Source organism: Phoxinus phoxinus, assembly GCF_949152265.1.
Source record: "Phoxinus phoxinus genome assembly, chromosome: 5".
Lineage (NCBI taxonomy): Eukaryota > Metazoa > Chordata > Actinopteri > Cypriniformes > Leuciscidae > Phoxinus > Phoxinus phoxinus.
The window spans coordinates 20,790,631-20,810,395 of record NC_136880.1 but is presented as its reverse complement, the minus strand read 5'-3'; the positions used below and the strand labels follow the sequence as shown (position 1 = coordinate 20,810,395).

The following is a 19,765-nucleotide window of genomic DNA, read 5'->3' as shown; positions in this document are numbered from 1 at the left end:
AGAACAAAATCATAATTGAATTTATTTGGAGTCTAATTGAATCAGGAAATGTGTATCAATATACCCAGCCCTATACTTTGCATGTTTTATTTCATGTCAGTACCTTTAAAATACTTGTGCATCTGTTGTCTCTAACATGTCTGTGTCTGTTTGATTTCAAGTTCCTGCTCAGCCATCCAGCTTTGAGGCTGAGGCGGAGCTGGATACACGGATCCAGCTAACTTGGCTGTGGCCGGTCCAGGACCCCATTATTAAATATGAGCTGCTATATTGGGAGGATGACTCGGATAACAAGGTATCATGTCAGTGCTTGTTCCTTCCCGATTCATTCAGAATTACAAGCAGACCTGATATTGGTAGTCTACAGCTGTTGCTGTGGGCCAAGGATACAAATGAAAGATAGCCAAAATTGACATTTCACAAAATGACTGCAGGCAAAAGTCTGCAGTCAGTTGATATAATTAGATTGTGCTTTTTGGCTTCAAAAACAGAATGTACTTTTCAATGCTCAGCGCTTGCAGTGTTTCTAACTGATGCCAGAATGGGCCGTTCGGATCTGTTTTCTTGATGTCGGTACATCAACATTGAGATCAGATGTCTTAATGCATACTCTCATCATGATAGCCATCAGTGTGTTTTCAGAAAGTTAAAGTCCAGATTAGTGTGTTTCCGTGTTTTTAGTGAACAACTTCTTTGCCCCCATAATCTTAAAATGTTGAATAAAAAATTAGAAAAAAATCTATATGTAGATTTATTAATTTAGCTGATACTTACAAATGAGGATACAATATGTGCCTACAATATTAGCAGTTATGCTAAAAACACTAAAACCATTGTTCAACAAAAAAATGGAAACTGACAGAGCACATGCAGTTGTCAATGTAAATTCACACTTTATGAAAACAGACCGAAATGAAAACCTTTATTCACTCAAAATTCCTGTGATTGAATCTGATACACACACACACACAACACACATAAGTGGACTTCAGTGGGTGTGATTATCACCATACAAGGAGAAGAGGACGGAGTTCTTATCATTAGTGCGGTAGATTAAATGTTTGAAATTGAATTGGATTTGATGACTAAGTCTTCCACACCCACCTCACAATACATCCCACAGCCCCAGAACTAATGTGTTAGTCACAATGAAAGATTTTTCATATTTTGACGTACATATTAGTGAAACAGATTATTGAAAAGGAAAAAAACTTCCTAGTCATCATTTTTTGGTTGGAAAAGCTGTAGGTTACTTTTTCCTTAATTTGGACAGTAAAGAAGATTTTTAGCTGAAACCGTAGTCCTTGGTGATTTATATAATTCAAGTCAATTGCTACTGTCACTTTAAGAGTTGAAAAAAGACATAACAAAATAAATATCTGTGGCTCCTGGTGATACATTGAGGTCTTATGAAGTGAAACAATCGATCTGTGCAAGAAACTGAACGCTATTTTTACAACATTATTACCTGTAATCCACAGCCTCGGCAAACTTACTTGTGCTTATCTCAGATGCTGCAACCTATATAAAAAAAACTAAGATTACATTCGCTTGCGTAATCTCAATCGGGAAGATTTACATTTCACAGATTCTCAATGCTTGAGATACCTGTACGTCATTATGCGACAGGAAGCTCGCGCTTCAGACTGTCGTGAACGCGCGCAGGACCACTTGCACAAACCAATCTGTTTTTGGTGAACTATCCCTTTAAGAGGACTTAAAGATTGGAACATTTTAGAGTTATACTTCAATTAAAAATTACAGGGTAAAAAAATTATAATAATAACATGCATGGATGAATTGTTCGCAATAACGTGCACAACAGAATTTTTTTTTTTTTTTTCTAACTTTAAAATAAACCTGTGGAGTGTGGATATAGAACATAGATTGAACGTGTTTTTTGATGTTTCCTCTTCAGATCCACGTCACCTTCGACCCTGCCGGCTCATACGCTGTTGAAGGTCTAAAGCCGGACACTGTGTATAAATTCTCCCTGGCGGCTCGCTCTGAAATGGGGCTTGGGGTCTTCACTCAGCCCGTCGAAGCCAAGACCGCCCAGTCCAGTGAGTACCCTATTTTATTGTCTTTATCACATCAACTAACCTAAACTTGTCCCTATGGGCAATCCAGAGGTTCTCTTTTCCCCTCCTTTCTCAAGCCTTTGTCTACAGTCTCCCCAATTAATTACTTTACACCTGTAAGCCAGGGAATACCTTTATGCATTGACAAGGGCGAAAGGTACGTTTGGTGTCTGCTTGTGCCTTTGTCATCATTATTTTGGCTTATAGGCTATTAATGTGATTTGTTATTGCTGCAATGTTAAAAGCCAGAGCAGTGAAGCCTGCTTGAGAAAAGGAGATGAAACACTGCATTTGTGCTAAATTTAACGCTGACTCTCACCTCTGCTCGTGTATAACCCAACCTTTCTCACTTGCACCCACATATCAAAAGACAATGTTCAGAGAGTATATATACTACAAGATTTACAGTCATATCAGAGTACTCCCTTTCCCCTTGAGTCCCTCACAGCCTCGTGTTCTTCTCGAGACCTGTCTATCACCTCCTCCAGAACTCAAAAGAACCTTTGATCTCTTGAGGGTTTTTTTTTTTGTCAGGACCCCCGAAAAAAAAGAAAAAAGTACAATCTGTCAACGTGTTCAGCTACGGCTGCAGTATTTTTGTCACCTTCTGCAGCATCAGGCGTTTGTAGTGTAGCTCTCCCACTGTTGTCAGATTAAGGACCGCCTGATGCGAGACGCCTCACACTCAATCCCACCACGGGCGCCAAGAACGGTGTGACATCACCAAACTTCCTCTCCTGTTCTCTGCTCTGGTTGTTAACAAAGGAATGCAAGCATGTTAAAATATCCCAGCGTTCTTCCTCTCAGCCGTCTCTCCTTTCTTCTTTAGTTACTTTTTGTTTTGTTTTTTAATCATGCAGTTATGTTTATCATATGCTGTTGAGATGCATGAACGGACGCCCTTTAGCTTTTTTTGATCATTGTAAATTGTTGTTGTGCTGTTGTAGTGATTTTTTTTTTTATGCCTCTGGACTGTGTTGTGTTGAACAAGAACATTTAATTTGGCAGCTCACCTGATCTCTGTTCGTCACAGACTTAATTAAATATGCCGCGCTAGTGCTGCGCTTATCTCAGACACTCAGAAGTGGCACAGAGCCTGCCAAAAGATGCTAACAGCATGCTTTAGCGAAGGCAGGATGGTCGAGTACGCTCTCGGACACGTCAGCTGCCACACTCACTGACACTTGGATCTCTGACAAACGGGGGGCTGTTGTCTCCCAGCCAGTAGGCTGACTGAGAATGTGTGAATGCCTGTTAAAACACAAACCGATGGCCTTTCCCCTGCCTGTCAACACCCAAACAGAGAAGTTGTAAACGGCTGCGACTTACTGATCACTTAGACCAGAGTGAGAAATTTACACAAACTAGTGTATTTTTTTTGCAATTGCGGGTCAGTTTTGGATTGTATTCTAACAACAGCACACGGGTGAGGCCCATTTGATTGGCTGTTATACACACTACCATTCAAAAGTTTGGGGTCTGTAAGATTTTTTTTTAAATGTTAAAGTTTTTAAAAAGTCTCATGTTCACAAATTGATTTGATCAATAATACAGTAAATAGAGTAATATTGTGAAATTAGTACAATTTAAAATAACTGTTTTCTCTGAATATATTTAAAATTGTAATTTATTCTTATGATGGCAAAGCTGAAATTTCAGTCTTCATTCATTCAGAAATCATTCTGATATGCTGATTTTGTTATTATTACCCATGTTAAAAGCAGTTGTGCTGTTTAATATTTTTTTTGGAAACTGACACATTGAATTTTTATTTAATAATGAATTTAATGCATCCTTGCTAAATAAAAGTATTAATTTATTTTAAATATATATATATTACTGGCGCCAAACATTTAAATGGTATGTGTGTATATACTGCATATGTTGTTAAAATGATGTTTCATATTATGGGCCCTATTTTAACGATCTGAAACGCAAGTGTCAAAGTGCAAAGCGCAAGTAACTTTGTGGGCGGATCCCGGCGTTGTTGTTATTTTCCCAGCGCGATAAATGACTCTTGCGCCCGACGCAAATCTTAAAGGGGTTGGTCTGAAGTAGCTTCATTATTCATAGGTGTGGTTTGGGCGTAACGTGAAATAAACCAATCAGAGCGTCCTCTCACATTCCCTTTAAGAGCCGGCGCGCTTGTTCCGTGGCGGATCGCTATTATAACGGCGGATTTGCCGGCGCACGCCAGGAGCGGTTCACAGCCGAGGAGACCGACGTTCTCGTCAGGGCCGTAAAACACAGAGAAGTGACATTGGGGATGATGGGAGAAACCCACCCAAATTAGCTTCGGTTAAACAGGCGTATAATTTGGGTAGTAAATGTGTAGCCTAATCTAGATTTTTTTCTTTTTTTTTTTATCTAGATAGATCTTTTTCACATCTTCACGGACACAACAATGATTTCCCTCGTGTGTTAATATTTTTCCTTGTAATAATGTATGATTTGCAAAAATGAAAACTGCTGCATCTGTTTATATTAGAGAATCAAAGTGGATGCGCGTTAACATTATGGCCAAGCACGCGCCCTTAAAATACCATATCACTAACGCGCAACGCGCCACTGTCTTTAGACTGTTTTTTTCCTGGTCAATGGCGCAATTGCTTTCTAAAACTGGAAAATAGCACCATGGAAGTTTTGCGCCGGAACACGCCTCCTCTTTGCGCTGAACCGCCCCCGCGAGCGCAAGTTCATTTCCTAATTTACCGACGTGCGTCTGTGGAGGGAAAAGTCCGCTGTGCGCGGGTGCAAAATAGGAATGATACATGCGTCGGTGTACAAAGTCAATTGCGCTGGGTGCAAGATAGGGCCCTATGTGTTCACATTCTCCTATTAATTTTAATTTATAGTTTAATTTAATTGTTTGAATTTCTTTTTAGTATTTTCAAAAATACATAGGACAGAAAACCCAGTAATCAACCTTAGATCATACACAAACAAAACATACTACGAAAGGTAAAAAAAAAAAAAAAAAAAGGTTATCAGGATTTATGTTTCCATACAATGTTATTTTTTTTCCTATAAAAAAATTGTGAGTGGCTAGTCAAATTTGGCATTCACCAGCCACAGTCAGTGATAGGCAAAAAAAAGTTAATACCCCACCATTTTGATGTAGCAGCATTTGCAGATTTCCCCTTATGATATCAAAGCAAAGTGAAAATAAATCAAAAGAATACATACATTTGGTAAAAGCGAGCATGACCAACTTTAAAACCAAAATGGCTTTGAAAACACAAAATCAGTGTATAGTTCTAATTTTAAATTAAACAAAAATATGAAACAAAGACGTTCTCAATTCTTGTCCCAACCTCTCAGTCCAGAAGCGAGCTTGTTTTGAGTTGTTTAATTTTTGCTTGATGCCCTCCCCGTTGCCTTGCCCCCTCCCGCAGCCCCCTCTGCCCCCCCTCAAGACGTGCACCTGTTCAGTCTGAGCTCCACCAGCATCAAGGTGAGTTGGGTGGCGCCGCCGGCCGCTAGTCGCCACGGCGCTATCGTGCGCTACACAGTCAGCTACCAGGCGGTGAACAATGAAGACTCGGAGCGCCACGAGGTGAAGGACATCGGAGCGGATGCTTCCAGCTATGTGCTGGATGGGCTGGAGAAGTGGACGGAGTATCAGGTGTGGGTGAGAGCGCACACCGATGTGGGCCCTGGCCCAGAGAGCACAGCTGTGCGTATTCGTACCAATGAGGACGGTAGGTCTGAAGTCTCCTATGTGGACAACTACTAATGCTGGGCTACTGCTGGCTGCTATCTTTCTGTTCTCTTTTTGTCTGACGAATTACTTCTTTTAGGCATGGCTAACAATTCTTCCTATTCAGGGTTATGAACAATATCATCTGTGGCATTTGCTTTAGATTCCACAGTATGCTTGTGACTTTCTTGTTTGTCAAACTTTTCTAATCAAAATGTTGTGGCATGGACAAAGTCAGATTCTCTAAATAATGCCTAACCTTGAACAAACCTAGACCTGAAAGCTTGGTCTTCTCCATAAAAGTAGTGACTGGAGCATTTCTTTTATAATTATAATTGGAACAACTTTATAATTGAGGAGGGAGCAATATCACAGAGACATCCTCTTAAAGCACCATAAAATCAGCGGACCACTACCCATGGTTCATAGCTCAGAGTCATCTTATCATTGAAGCATGGTCTAATTGTCCTACACTTTAATCAGACAACTGACATAGCTCTCCAGGAAGTCCAGCTGTCAGCTAACCACGTTGCCTAGACCAGGGGCTTCAGGGACCCCAGAGCCACTGCAAGGGAGTCCGAGGAAAAATTATTACAAAATGCATTTTTAGCAATTGAAATTACAAGCTAAATATGCATTTAGTTTTGTTCAAAAATATGTATAATAATACATAAAAAACAACTATAAAATACCGTTCATTAGTCAGTAAGATTTTATTTACTACTTTTATTCAGCAAGGATGCATTCAATTGTTTTAAAGTTACCGTAAAGACATTTATAATTTCACAAAGGATTTCTATTCTAAAGAATATGCTCAAATAAGCATTTGAGAATGATTTCTGAAGGATCATGTGACACTGAAGACTGGAGTAATGATGCTGAAAATTTAGCTTTGCCATCATAGCAGTAAATTACATTTTAAAAAGTAATAATAATAAAAAAAAAATGTAATTGCAATAATATTTCACGATATAATTATTTTTTACTTTTTCTGATCAAATAAAGGCAGCTTTGTTGAGCATAAGAGACTCAACAAAAACTTTTTGTTTAACTTACCGGACACAACCTTTTGAACGGTAGTGTATATTTGTATATATTTTAACATAAAAAGATTATTTTAATCATTTTAGTTTTTAGTACAATTATAAAATGAAAGCCAGTAATTTAAACAACATGTTGTACTGTATATGCTATCATATCGTGCTTATTATTTTTCGCACTAAGTATAAAGATCTCCATGGGTCTGCATGAAGATGTTTCAGAAAGGGCTCCTTTGCAAGGGAATCATTGTAGTTTGGGGTCCTTGGCCTCAAAAAGTTTAAAACCCCTGTCCTAGACAGTCACAGACATCAGCCCTCAAAGCAGTTACTCACTCTTACTCACTGTCTGTCCTTCCTCTGTTGTGCTACAGAAAGGTTTACATGTCCTTTATGATTGCACAAGTTACAGGCTGTAACACGTGTGACTTCAGGCAATCCCTGAGTGCGTTTGATAAGGTTTTTAGAAGTGTAGGCTAAAGAGAAAAGCTTATTAAACGTAGAAGAGCAGTATAAGACCAGATGTGCTCCTTCACAAGACAACATGCGCTTTGCATTTACACTGGCACAATTTTTTTTTTTTAACTCGCATCTGACATGTATAAACACAAGATACACATTTTTTCATATCCAATCTGAGCCACTTCTAAATGCGGTTTAAAATCAGATGTATATCTGGACATCTGACCTACGTCTAAACGCTTATATCCGATTCCCCTCGGAATTCCAAGCCACCACCAGGCAAGGGTGATGCGTTTGCCCACAAAGATATCTTCTTAATGTCATTTCATGCAGCACTCAAACTTACTCAATCATTCATTCAAATAAATGAAATATTACTGCTCTACTACAACGGAAATTACTGTTATTTTCCGGTCTATATCCGTTCAGTCAGATTTGACTGCAAACATTCATGACTTTTAACTTATCCATGCTGGCAAATAATCATGGCCACACAACGTGAATTACATAAATAAATTTAGTACAGCCATTCAAAACCCGAGGGTCAACCATGTTGCATAGTAAAGCAATCTCCAGCTATTTTAATAATTTTGAATAACAGGATTTAAAACAGGATTTAAAATTAAAAATCTTAATTATTCCAAACTTGACCAACAGCATATCTTTGTCCACTAGCTTTTTCATCAATATCTCTAGTTCTCTTTTCCCATTTTTCCTCTTTCTCATTTCTCATTCTTCGTTCTTCTCATTCTCCTCCCCTCCTGTCTTAGACCACACTTCTGCTCTATAGTCACATCCTTATATATTGGTCCTGGGATCACCCTTAGAAATGATTCTGGCATATATCAGCTGAACAGCATTTCAGCACATCTTCATCAGATAATTAATTGTCCTTCATCGCCTCCTGCTAATCTTTTAGCAGTTCTTATTTTTATCTGATTTTTTTACACTTTCTTTTGGATCCTTGAGTTGTTGAGAATAATCTTCTCACTGAAGCCACATTAGCTTTTCTACCGATATGATAAATGTCCCTTGACTGACAAATATGTTAATACCTCTCCTTACCCAAGCCGCAACTCATTAGCACTTATTAGAGTGTTTCAGCTCAAACGCAATCCTAAAAGTTTAAATGTAACTGTCCCCCTTTAGTGCCAGGAGCCCCACCTCGGAAAGTCGAAGTGGAGGCTGTGAACTCCACAGCTATTCGTGTGACATGGAAGCCGCCACTCTCTGGGAAGCAGCACGGCCAGATCCGGGGATACCAGGTCATATACTCCCGCCTGGAGAACGGGGAGCCACGCGGACAGCCTAATATAATGGACGTCGCTCTGCCAGAAGCACAGGTACTACCTGCTAATTCCTTATTGTCGTACTTCACTGTTTGTACTGTGAGCTGGATGCCATTGTTAGGGCTCTGCTCCAAACCTTAGTGATCCTTACCTACATCGGAACTCTTAAGTGACTTATTTGAAAAGCTTTACTTGGAGACTCAACTAAACCTCACAATTGGTTAGAATTGAGTTTGGTGTTAGCATGCTGCTAAGATATTGATCTGACACAGTAAGCATGCACAATTTTTTTCTAAAATTAAAATATTGTTTATTATGACCTTTCTTTCAGTTAATGTCTATCATTTGAAAAAGGTATCAATATATTAAATTATTTATTTAAAAAAACAATAAAACAAAAGTATTTTTAGTACTTTAGTAGTTAGTTTAGTATAAGTTTTTCTTTTTTAGTACAACATTTTTTTATATTTTATTTTATTTCAGTTACCAAAAATGATTTTTAGTCATTTTTGTTGTTTTTTTGGCTATATAATTGTCTAGTTTTGAACAGCCTCTGGGTTGGTTAGTGTGTCTTAAATGCCTTTTAAAATGCTGTCTAGTAAGGCAACTCAGTAGGGTTTGGAGCAGAATCTTTGTCTTCAGTGTTTTCAGGACTTATGTCTACACATCTAATTCCACATGAAAACTTTTGTGAGCCTTGAGTGTTATGTAAATTGTTGTTAAATATTTCACAAATGCACAATGTTGGTGGCCTTTTAAGAATTCAGCTCTTTGTAAATCCTAACGTTAATACATATGCACTGCCTTGTTACTCTGTATTTTTTTTTAGTTTATTTTTGGTTTCACTCATGGTGCATTAATATAAGGAGATTTAAAAACTGCCTGAAGAAACGTGGGTGCGCTTAGATGGAAGAAAGATAGTAATCCTTAGGAGGGATTTAGATATCCATGAATATCTTTAAGTAGACACTTTTTCGAGGATATAGAGATTCAGACTGGGGGCATTTAAATGCTTTTGCTCTTGAATTGTTAGCTGAGAATTAACTTGCGTTTTTCTGCACTTTCCCTGCCCCCCAAACAAGAGATTCTCATTTACCTGTGTAAGCATTCCCCCTTTCCGAGCTAGTGGGATAAAGACTGTAACAAAAGATGTCTATGCACCACTGTGGGCTTTATTGGTTTTTAGTAAATGGGCAGGTGACAGGGGTTTTCTGGTGCATTGAGAAGATTATTTCTCATTTGCATAAGTACATACCCAAGTGAAGAAGTGCATGAGAAATGCCAATGTATCACCTCGCACGTTAGTGCTCAATCCACCTGCTAGAACTGGCAAGTTTTCTGCGCTGCCGTTAACTAATAGCCTATATTATTAGGAATGCACAATATATTGGTACTATATTGGTTATTGCCTTATATTGATATATTATTTTATGTTATTTATATTATTAATTGTGTGTTCTAATTTCTGCTATACGTTTTATAAACTTTTCGTTATTTATAATTATCTTCGTTGTCATTTAACACTTGAAAATCTTTAAAAACACTAATTTAATTGAGAACTGTTATTTGCATTTTATATTTTATAAAATGTAATCATTAAAATTGAATAACACTTCAGCAAATCTCACAATGATTATTCATTTTCACATTGTACATTATAATGTTGTCGTGCCTAAATTCACTTTTCAGTATTTAAAACTGATTAGGCTTTCTTTTCTTTTTTTTTAATTTAGACAAAGTAGTATACAATTTTAATATCTGCCATTTTTCAGTTATAGACCATAATATCCTAATATCCCAGAATTGTAATGTCAGTGCATTTTTAAATGATATATTCTTTAAAATCCCTCGCTCAGAGCTTGTAGCTGTCTTTGTGACCTTCGCCTCTCTGGTTTGTGGTGCTGTTGTTGTTTTGTCTGTCTCTAGTCCATAACACCTCAACAAGTCATAACTTGTAAACTTTGTTTAATGTCACAAGGTCAGCTGTTGTAAATATTTTTGACAGCTTACAAGACACATTTGTTGTGAGTTTTTTCTATTTTTGTAAAATCTAGTTTCTATCAGTGACAAAAAAACAACAGACAGGTTTTGTTTACAGTGTCTGTCAGATGAACTGCTGTTGACCTCTTTGCTCTCACAACACAAGGACACCTGCGCTTGTCTCTCCCTCTTTGGCAAACAATCCACCATAACATCTGAACCATTGAGTCATTTACTGCGAACTGTGATGGTTTGTCCCAGGGCGTGACTCATTCGCCTTCATTTTTACAGAAAAAAACAAACATTAAAACATTTGCAAGACTTGCTGAGACGCATTTGTAAATATCAGATTTCTCAGACACAAAGATCCATACAAGCCTGTTATTTTCACCTTGTGTCTCTTTTTTCTCTCAGACATAGAAGATGTATCATAAGACTCCGGTTACGTTTATGTCTACATCTTTCTTCATTCTTTGACTCTTACTCGGCAAAAAATAGAATGTGTTGTTGCTTTGCTCTCTGGGATGTAACTGGCCAAGGAGAGTGAGTGAAGAAGGGAGAAAACATGTCGGAGAAGTGAGGAAAATCCATTGTGTATTGTGTAACACTAATGGTGTGGCAGGGTGGTTGCCGAGTTGCTTTGATAAATGGCTTGTAGTGCTTTTTTGTCTTGACAAAAAGACCCGGATTTCTCAAGACATCCATTTTTGTTCTTCTGGGGGTTGCCAAGTTTTAATATGTGCTGTTTCTCTACCACCTTCAGAGACTCTCTGACTCTAAGAGCATGGGCTTCTGCATGGATGGGCTCCTAAAACATCTCAGAGGAGAGCAAGAGCATGTGTAATGTTTTTCATTTGCTCTTAGTGTGCATTACTGAACCAATCCAAACCATAATGGCCAAGCCACCAATTAACAATAACACTTGTGAGTTACAAAATGACTAGCTACCTACACAACACCCACTCTTATTTGGTATGTCATAACATTGTAGTTGCAGATTTTTTTTTTATTGAATGATTTAATCTAACACGAAATATAAGTATTTTATTTTATAATGTGATATATTTTTGGAACTGGACTGAAGCATTACTGCAATTTCTGAGGAAACGTTTTGATAGTCAAGTTCATGCTTAAGCATCTCCAGTATCCTAACACTTACATTTTTCTTTTTTTTAAATTATCCTTATGTTGCCATTATTTATAATGCATAATTATAGCCATTAACTATAACTTATAAAGTCATAATGAAACGGAAGTGCTTTCAACATTATCGAAAAGAAAAAGGATCTGAATCCAAGCTTCCAGTCAAGAAACGGGCAGGGTTTAAGCCGACTAAATGATTGGAGAAGTCTGCCATACGTCACCAGAGAGTCTCGTTTCATAAGTTGTGACATTTTTAGGAAAAATTACAATGTCGAAAAAAGAAATGTATACTTGGATAAAATGTTCACAGTAAGATGCATTTAGAAAACACATAGTAAATTTCCATTTCATACTGACTTTATCTATTGGTAAGGTTTTATAAAGGCTGTATTACCTACAAAAGTAGCCTAAAAATCCTTTAGTAGCTTTTTGGCTGTTGGTTAGCATTTACTAATACTATGTTATTACATTTTGATAAAAGGTTATGCTCTGATGTACTATGCACAATTAGATGTGGAACGTAAATTGAAAACTTGAAAGTAAGTACTTGAAGTATTTGATTTCACATTGATTTCAAGTTCATATTAAGACACTGTCACAATCTGATCCCAATATTTGTCTCACTCAGAGCAACTTGAGAAGCCTCTCTCTCATCTGTCTCCCCGGCCTCAGCTGAAAAGCCGGGAAACCAGCGAGCACTTGTTTGTCCGTGGGTGGGTTAAATGCATTTTCTTTTCAAAGAAGGCCAGACTAGGAACCCACACACTACCCTCAGTCTAAATTTAACTTAGAGATTGAGTTAATTGATCCATTCCAGTGTGCCACCAGAGCCGAGCAAGTGGCCGTTAGAGAGGCCTGTCAACCTTTCCATGAAGAATCTCCAACAAATCTGCACGAGAGTCCCCTACAATTACAACTGTCAATCTTCTGCGCTGTATGGTTAGGATCCTGTTGCATCAGTTGTAGATGTTAGATAGAAGAGGGAATTGACAGATGTAGCGAGAGATCGGAGCTGTGGGTGGTGCAGCTTTTAGAGAACAAGGACCTGAGCTGGTAGCCAAAACATAGAGGGTTTAAACCCAATAAAGTGGGATTTATAAACTACCACCATCTTGTCATTGGATCTTGGGTGTCCAAACCTGCTCCTTGGGGGCCAACGTCCTGCAGAGTTTAGCTCCAACTTGCCCAGAAGTTTCTACTAAGCCTGAAGACTTTGATTAGTTGGTTCGGGTGTTTTTAATTGGGATTGTGGGTTGGTGGTATGTGGTGCAATTGTCATGTGAGTTTCACTGTCTACGTTCCCATTGGTAGTTGCCACATCCCATCACTGCACATTTGCATAAAGTACATTTGCATAAACCGATGTGTTGCCAACGGTTGTCGCTTATATCATCTCAAATCAACTCGCTTTGAAAGTAAATGACTTCCGATCACTTTGTCGCAGCAAATTACTGTCACGTGAAAGACTCTATAAGACTCTGCGAGCATCTGCTTTATGAGTAAAGTGAATGTTAGATTCATACAGCACCAATTCGGAAAACAATCACTCTGGCCTCAGTGGCCCGATGGAGGAGAGAGAGAGCCCTTTATTTTCTCATGATTAATATCAGCACCATCTTCGCCTTTCATCTCTTGTTCTCCAACAGGCTCTATCTGACAAACGCAGACTTCCATTACTATTTTAATATCCCGTCTGAAAATTGCCGTATTTGGCTCCAGCTGAAGATTCCTATCACTTCTGACCTGTTTTTTTCTGCTCTCTGAAGCATTTTAATAAACTAGGCTAATTTATTCATCTAGCATTCAAAGAGAATGATTCAGAGGAGATAATTTTGGGAAGGCAAAGGCCTGTACGCTTAACAGAGGCTAAAGTGCCACGTGGAAAACAACAACCCATTAAGAAAGCAGATAAGCGGAAAAAATGTCTCATTAACTTGAGCTTTAAAGAGGTTGTTTGTGTTTATTTAAGCGTACGTTTCTTGTGTCGGTGCTGAGGTGGGATGTTGTTGTTTGAATGTAGAGCAGACCGGAGGAACTGTGGTGGCTTTTCCGTCCCCTTTTAGATGCCGTTGTGTATGTGCTAAGTGCACGCTGTATCTACGCTGCAGCACTGTGCACGATTAATAGGACAGTTTAAATCAGCGGTTTAGTGAATGCAGTGAAACGTCGATGACTAAATGATTGAAGTACAACTCTTAAGTGCAGACCTGAAGGGTTAGAAGCGCTCTCCGGCCCATTATATCTGATCAATGTTTCAGCCTCCACACTTTCTACTCAACTTATCAGCATGACTTCAGCTCCTCGCCGAGAAAGGTAATGACGGGCGGTCAGGCCTCCAGGCAGTCGTGCCCTGGGTAAAGTCATTGTTACTGGACTTTTAGGGAGGCATGCCCTGGGCAAAGCCAGTGGATTCTCGTGTGCTGTCAGGTGCTTTTAAAATCGTCCATGAGACTCCCACCTCTGAGCAGCCGGCAGGCTAACAAGACGCCACATATGCCAGACGCTATCCTATAGGATCGGATGTGTGTGGGAAGTGGTGTGTTAGGGAAACAGACTGAAATATTGGCCTCCATCTAGTCGGCTAGTGGTACTGTTATGCAATATATACACAGATCTAGATCAGCTCCATCATGAGAAGCAATTGTACGATATGGATGAATGTTTGCAGACTGATCTAATGTAGAAAATTACAGTGTGGGGGTCTGCACACTGATACTGTGACATGCTTCACTGCACTTTGCAGATTCTCGGCTAGAAAGGAGCAATCTCTTTTTTCTTCCCGAAGAGGAATATCAAATCCGGTTGAGTTGGCTCCATGCTGGCTTCTCGGTCCAGGGAAGATTTGATGCATGTGTGTGCGCCTTTTGTTGAGGGTTGTGGGTGCTCACTGTCAGTAAAGTTTGATGTCACCTAGCTCAGCTGGCAGTGTGATGGAGGCAATGGGATTTCATGCTGAACACCACCAGGCGACTCTCACTCAGAAATAGGCTTTTAATCGGTATGGGATTCAAGAAAAAAAGTTTTCATATATCTTGTTTAAATTCAAAACTTCTTTTTTTTTTTGCCTATCTTGAGGAAAATGTGAGGAATTCACTCTAATCAATATTCGTCCGAATACATCAATGCTGTGGTACCGGTATCTGCCAGCAGGGGCCAAAATGTGTGTATACGAATGTAAAATGTGTCTTTTTTTGTGCAAAACAAATGTGTCGGTGAGATAAAATGAGTGATGTACAACATTTGGCAGGAACCGACAAGATGAAGATTACTTCCATGGTATGACCGATTAAATTTTTTTATCATTTTTTCAAAATAAAATAAAAAACATAAAACATTTAAATCATTCATTTTAAATGCTTTAAGTAAAAATAGAGGATTTCAGCTGCACAATTAAATAGATAATTTCAACAACTGATACTTGATACTCACCTCATCCGATAACTAATATGGTACCAATATTTTGTGCATCCTTAGATAAAATGAACACAATAATTGCTTAAATTATACGTTACATGTAACAAGGCAGTGTATCCGTGATAATGTTTTGGATTGTACAATATTTCTGTATGTCTTTTGGAGGTCAGTTTTCAGGTATATAATGAATGCAGCACAGGTAAGTGTCTCTGAATTGCAATATTTGCAACCATGCTGAGACTAAAACGTTCTTGCACCAGGTGTTAGTGGTGCAATAGTTGTCATTTCTTTCTCCCACAGAGCGACGGAAAGTAAGCACCTTGCCTTCGTTAGCAGTATATACCACTGCTCCTTTTACCTGACATTATACAGCACTGTGTCGAATGTGAAATATTGTCATCTCTCCTCCTCCACCCTTCTCCTCTGTCTCTGTAGCATGTCACTGTTAACGCTATGTGTTCATCTGTAGATGAGAGAAAAAAAAGGTAGCGATGCTTTTTTTTCTCCCCAGTAGTGCCATCTCTGATTCATTTTTCCCCTCTCATCTGTCCTGTGTTTTCCATCAGTGGAAAATTGAAGAGTCCACGGAATATGTGAGTAACTCAAGTGTGAGCGGGTGGTTTGTGGCATTGGGCCTGCGGGGATGTTCTGCGTTTGTGTGTTCATCTTTCGCTTTTTCCTCTATCGCTTGGCTTTTCTTCATTTAAAACTAACATTTCTCCTTGCAAGGAGGGATTAACAGTTTGATTGAACTCCTTCTGTGTGCTTGATATAAATTTGGACCAAGCAGCTTGTAGAAAAGGGGGGAGATGGGGGAATATACACCATTTAGCATCTTTTGAGCACTGTTGCAAACATATTTCTAACTCTGTACTTATTCACTCGCACACACACACAGAGAGAGAAAAGACCAGAATAAATTGCAGCATTTTCAGCATTATACTGCAGGTCTCCCACTAATGCACTGTATTTACTAATGGTAATGATGCCGCATGCTCTAAAGGTCTGGCCCCTGAGAGCACATTTCACTGACAGTGTAATGACTGCACTAATGACTTCTAGCATAGCAAGTAAACGTTATTCACTCACACGCACACACAATCACACGCGTGCAAATATGGAAGGGACCATCACTATTAGAGCACTAGTTTAACATTTCCTGAATAATAAACACTCACTCGTACTGCGATGACAAATACTGTACATGTGCAGACGAAGACTCTTGACTAGAGGGATAGAAGAGACGGTTTATGGAAACTGAGACGTACTGATTTAAGTAGTTGTATGAATGAAAGCTTTGTCTGCTGTTCTTGACTTGTGGTTATTATAATCACAAGAGAATTTTTCTGGCAAAAAAAAACATCTACTTTAGTCATTTATCTAAATGTTGGGTGTTTATGGTTCCCACACTGACATTTCATGGTGACCTTGGTTAATTGAATGAGATTTTGGAGCTGTTTTATCAGTTATAAGTTTGGGGTCAGTGAGATTATTATTCATTTCTATTTAGTTTTTAATAATTTGAAAAATCATCTTTGCCATCACAGGAATGAATTAGATTTTACAAAACATTCACTTTTAAAACGGTTATTTTAAATTGTAATAATACTTCACTATATTACTATTTTTTTACTGAATTATTGATCAAATAAATGCAGCCTTGGTAAACACAAGACTCTTCTTTCAAAGACATTTTAAAAAATCTTCTCGATTCCAAACTTTTGAACGGTATTGTATATTGCCAAAAAATGCGTTATGTAAGGGTTTACAGTTATCTGATGATAATTATTGCAAAATAAACCCAGGCAGAGTTTATTCATCAAACTCTACATTATCCCACTTATTGCATTGTTACTCACCAAATAAATAAATGGATAGAAAATATTTTATTTTCGTTAAAATAATTATGTAAGAAGAAATCTGTTGCCCTGAACAGCAGTTTCATTATACTATCATATTTGAATGCCTTGATTAACCATTACTAAGTATTCCAGGAAGCCATGTAAACAACATTCATTTTCATTACAGTTATGAGTTTCAATACCGAGCCATGACAAATATATCACTTTGTATTGTTTTTGCTTGCTCTTTTCAATGTATTATTTTGGCTTTTTGAGTTGGGAAGCATAGAAAGGGATATTAATAGAGAAGTTAAAATCTGCTTGGCCCCTTGTGTGATGACTGAATTGGTTGGGGTGGGGGGCGCTGAATGATGTTACCTGCTTTCAGCAGAGCGACTGGTTCAGGGTTATGTGTGCTGTGAGTGTTGAAAACCAGTGAAGCCTGGCTGGAGAGGGAAAGCTGCCGACAACAGTCGGCTTTCAACACTACAGCTCTTTGTGAATGTAGGTGTGTGTTGTCCGTGAACATGGCTTTGTGTGTATGTGTGTGTGTTTCGTTGTTCCAGAGTTTCTTCAAAAGATTCTTATAGTTGCGTGACAGCCCACTACAGTTCAGGGCCTGGCTTGCGTTATGCTGGTAAATCCTCTTACTGCCTAGATTTGGAGCATTAAAAAAGAGCCGAAGAATTGGGCGCACTTCAGTTACCAGTGTCGCTTTCCTCCCAGTGAAGCCTGACCCCATTTCTCAGTCCGCCCATCTCTGTGCCAGCAGACTGGCTGCCGTCTCTCTGGAGCCCTGCTGTTAGCGACCGCACCTGCTCCGCTGCCACTGCGTGCTGCCACCTGCCTGAAAACATTCAGCAGGAGCCAATCGCTTGCTCCCGCCAAATTGCTTTCCTTTCCCTCTCCCATGATTCAGGGCTGTCTGGCAGCCTGTCAGCGAACTGGATTTCTGGAATCTGGGATTCGTACGTTAATACAAGGATTTACACCTGACCTGTTGACCTCGAGCAGTCACAGTTAGGTGTGTGTGTGTATTTGTGTACAAGTCGAGGTTGGCCAACACATTTATTGTATCTCCAATGTTGGCTGTGGTTATGTGCTAACATGCCCTTGAAAAATTGACTTTGGTAAAAAAAAAGAATATGTTTGAAAGTTTTTTTTTTTAAATGAATAATTTATTCTTAATAACAACAACATGTGAGATCAAGTAAATGCCACGAATCAATCGTCACGCATATATTTTATTCTGCTTTTAAACACCATACGCAAACTTGAGACTTACGGCCCTATCATACACCCGGCGCAATGCATTGGCAGGCGCGACACGAGTGGTTTTTGCTAGTTTCAGCCTGACGGAGTTATCATTTTCACGTCCTGCGCCACATTGTTTAAATAGCTAATGCATTTGTACAGCCATAGGCGTGCTGGACTGAAAACGATGTGTGTTCAGGCGCATTGTTGGCACGTTTTTATTTTGAGGCAACTTAAATAGACTGCGCCATTGACCAACTGAAACCTGGTCTAAAGTCAATGGCGCAGTATTTTTTTTGTCATTTAAAGAGCCAATAATAATGTGATTGTGCGCCTATAGGCGGGTCCAAAACGCGCGTGAGTGTGAGGTTTAACCTCGCGCACGAGAAGATCCGTTTGCGCTCTGGAGACGTGTTCGGTCTTTCCACTATCAAATTCCGTCATGTAATTAGCGAATCCGCCATGGCCCCAACTGGCATTTAAAGGGAATGGGAGATGAGACTCTGATTGGAGACTCTGATCCCTTTTAGACCATGCGCCGACCATTTGTCCTGTGGTTAAGCTAGTAAAAGTGGGGTTTGGACACACCCTAACTGCACTTGCGCCCTCTGCTTTAGACCATGAGCTTAGATTGTTAAATTTGGGCCCTTTGTGTCACACCCATATCTAAAAAACAAAAAACACCCAACATCTGTATTAACAAACCTCTCTTAAATTTTAATTTAAGCCATTTTTAGATCCTCTCTTTTCATCAAAGGTGAGAAACTCTATTAATTTCTTTCACCTCAGACTCTATTCAGAGGTACCACCAACACATAATGGAACTGTGCTGCTCTTCTCACAGATGACATTGATTATCGCTTGACAGCACAGAGACTCGCTGGTGTCAGCGAGTGACATCTGTGCACCTCTGTGTTATTTATTCTAGCAATCAGCCATTTTGAAGGTTGGCGTCAGCTGCTAGCTCACTAATGTAGTGTGACTGTGTGCTCAATGTATAGAGGAGAAACACACCTATTAAGATGGCTTTCCATTAATCTCATCTTGTTCTATTAAGAGAACCTCAAAAGAATCAAATTTAACTTCACATAACTAGTAAGTTATTAAATATTGTTTGGATGACGAATAATTGTCATTGTATAGAAATTGTAATTAAATAGAAACAAATTCGAAATATATTTTAAACAGATATCAGAGTTGTTATATATTAGAAAAACGATGTCAACTATATTATAAATCATATAAATAACAGACTTCCTTTACAAAAATTGGGGTCTGTAAGATTTTATGTTTTTTAAAAATCTCATGTTCACTTTCTTTGATCAAAAATGCACAGTAATATTCAGAAATATTATTAATTTAACTTAATATTCTGTTCTATGTCAATATATTTTCAACAGCCATTACTCCAGTCTTCAGGTTCACATGATCCCTAAGAAATCATATAAAGAGAGAGAGAGAGATCTACATATTTTTCTACACTGTAAAAAAAAATAAGATTGGTTTGTGCGATTAATGCCACCTTTTTTGTAAAAAAAGAACAGCTCAGCATCAGTTTACAAAT

General features: G+C 38.7%; 1 protein-coding gene across 2 annotated transcripts in view; it reads left to right on the top strand.

Moving 5' to 3' along the window:
* ptprfb (protein tyrosine phosphatase receptor type Fb) overlaps nucleotides 1–19,765 on the top strand; it is a 129,058-nt gene that overhangs the window by 66,857 nt on the left and 42,436 nt on the right. The window contains exons 9-13 of one of the 2 annotated variants that reach the window (XM_079611808.1): nucleotides 162–295; nucleotides 1,919–2,063; nucleotides 5,477–5,782; nucleotides 8,430–8,623; nucleotides 15,673–15,699. In XM_079611808.1, coding sequence (XP_079467934.1) covers nucleotides 162–295; nucleotides 1,919–2,063; nucleotides 5,477–5,782; nucleotides 8,430–8,623; nucleotides 15,673–15,699 — 806 coding nt within the window. The remainder of the gene's footprint in view (nucleotides 1–161; nucleotides 296–1,918; nucleotides 2,064–5,476; nucleotides 5,783–8,429; nucleotides 8,624–15,672; nucleotides 15,700–19,765) is intronic. The other variant, XM_079611809.1, reaches the window with a different exon arrangement.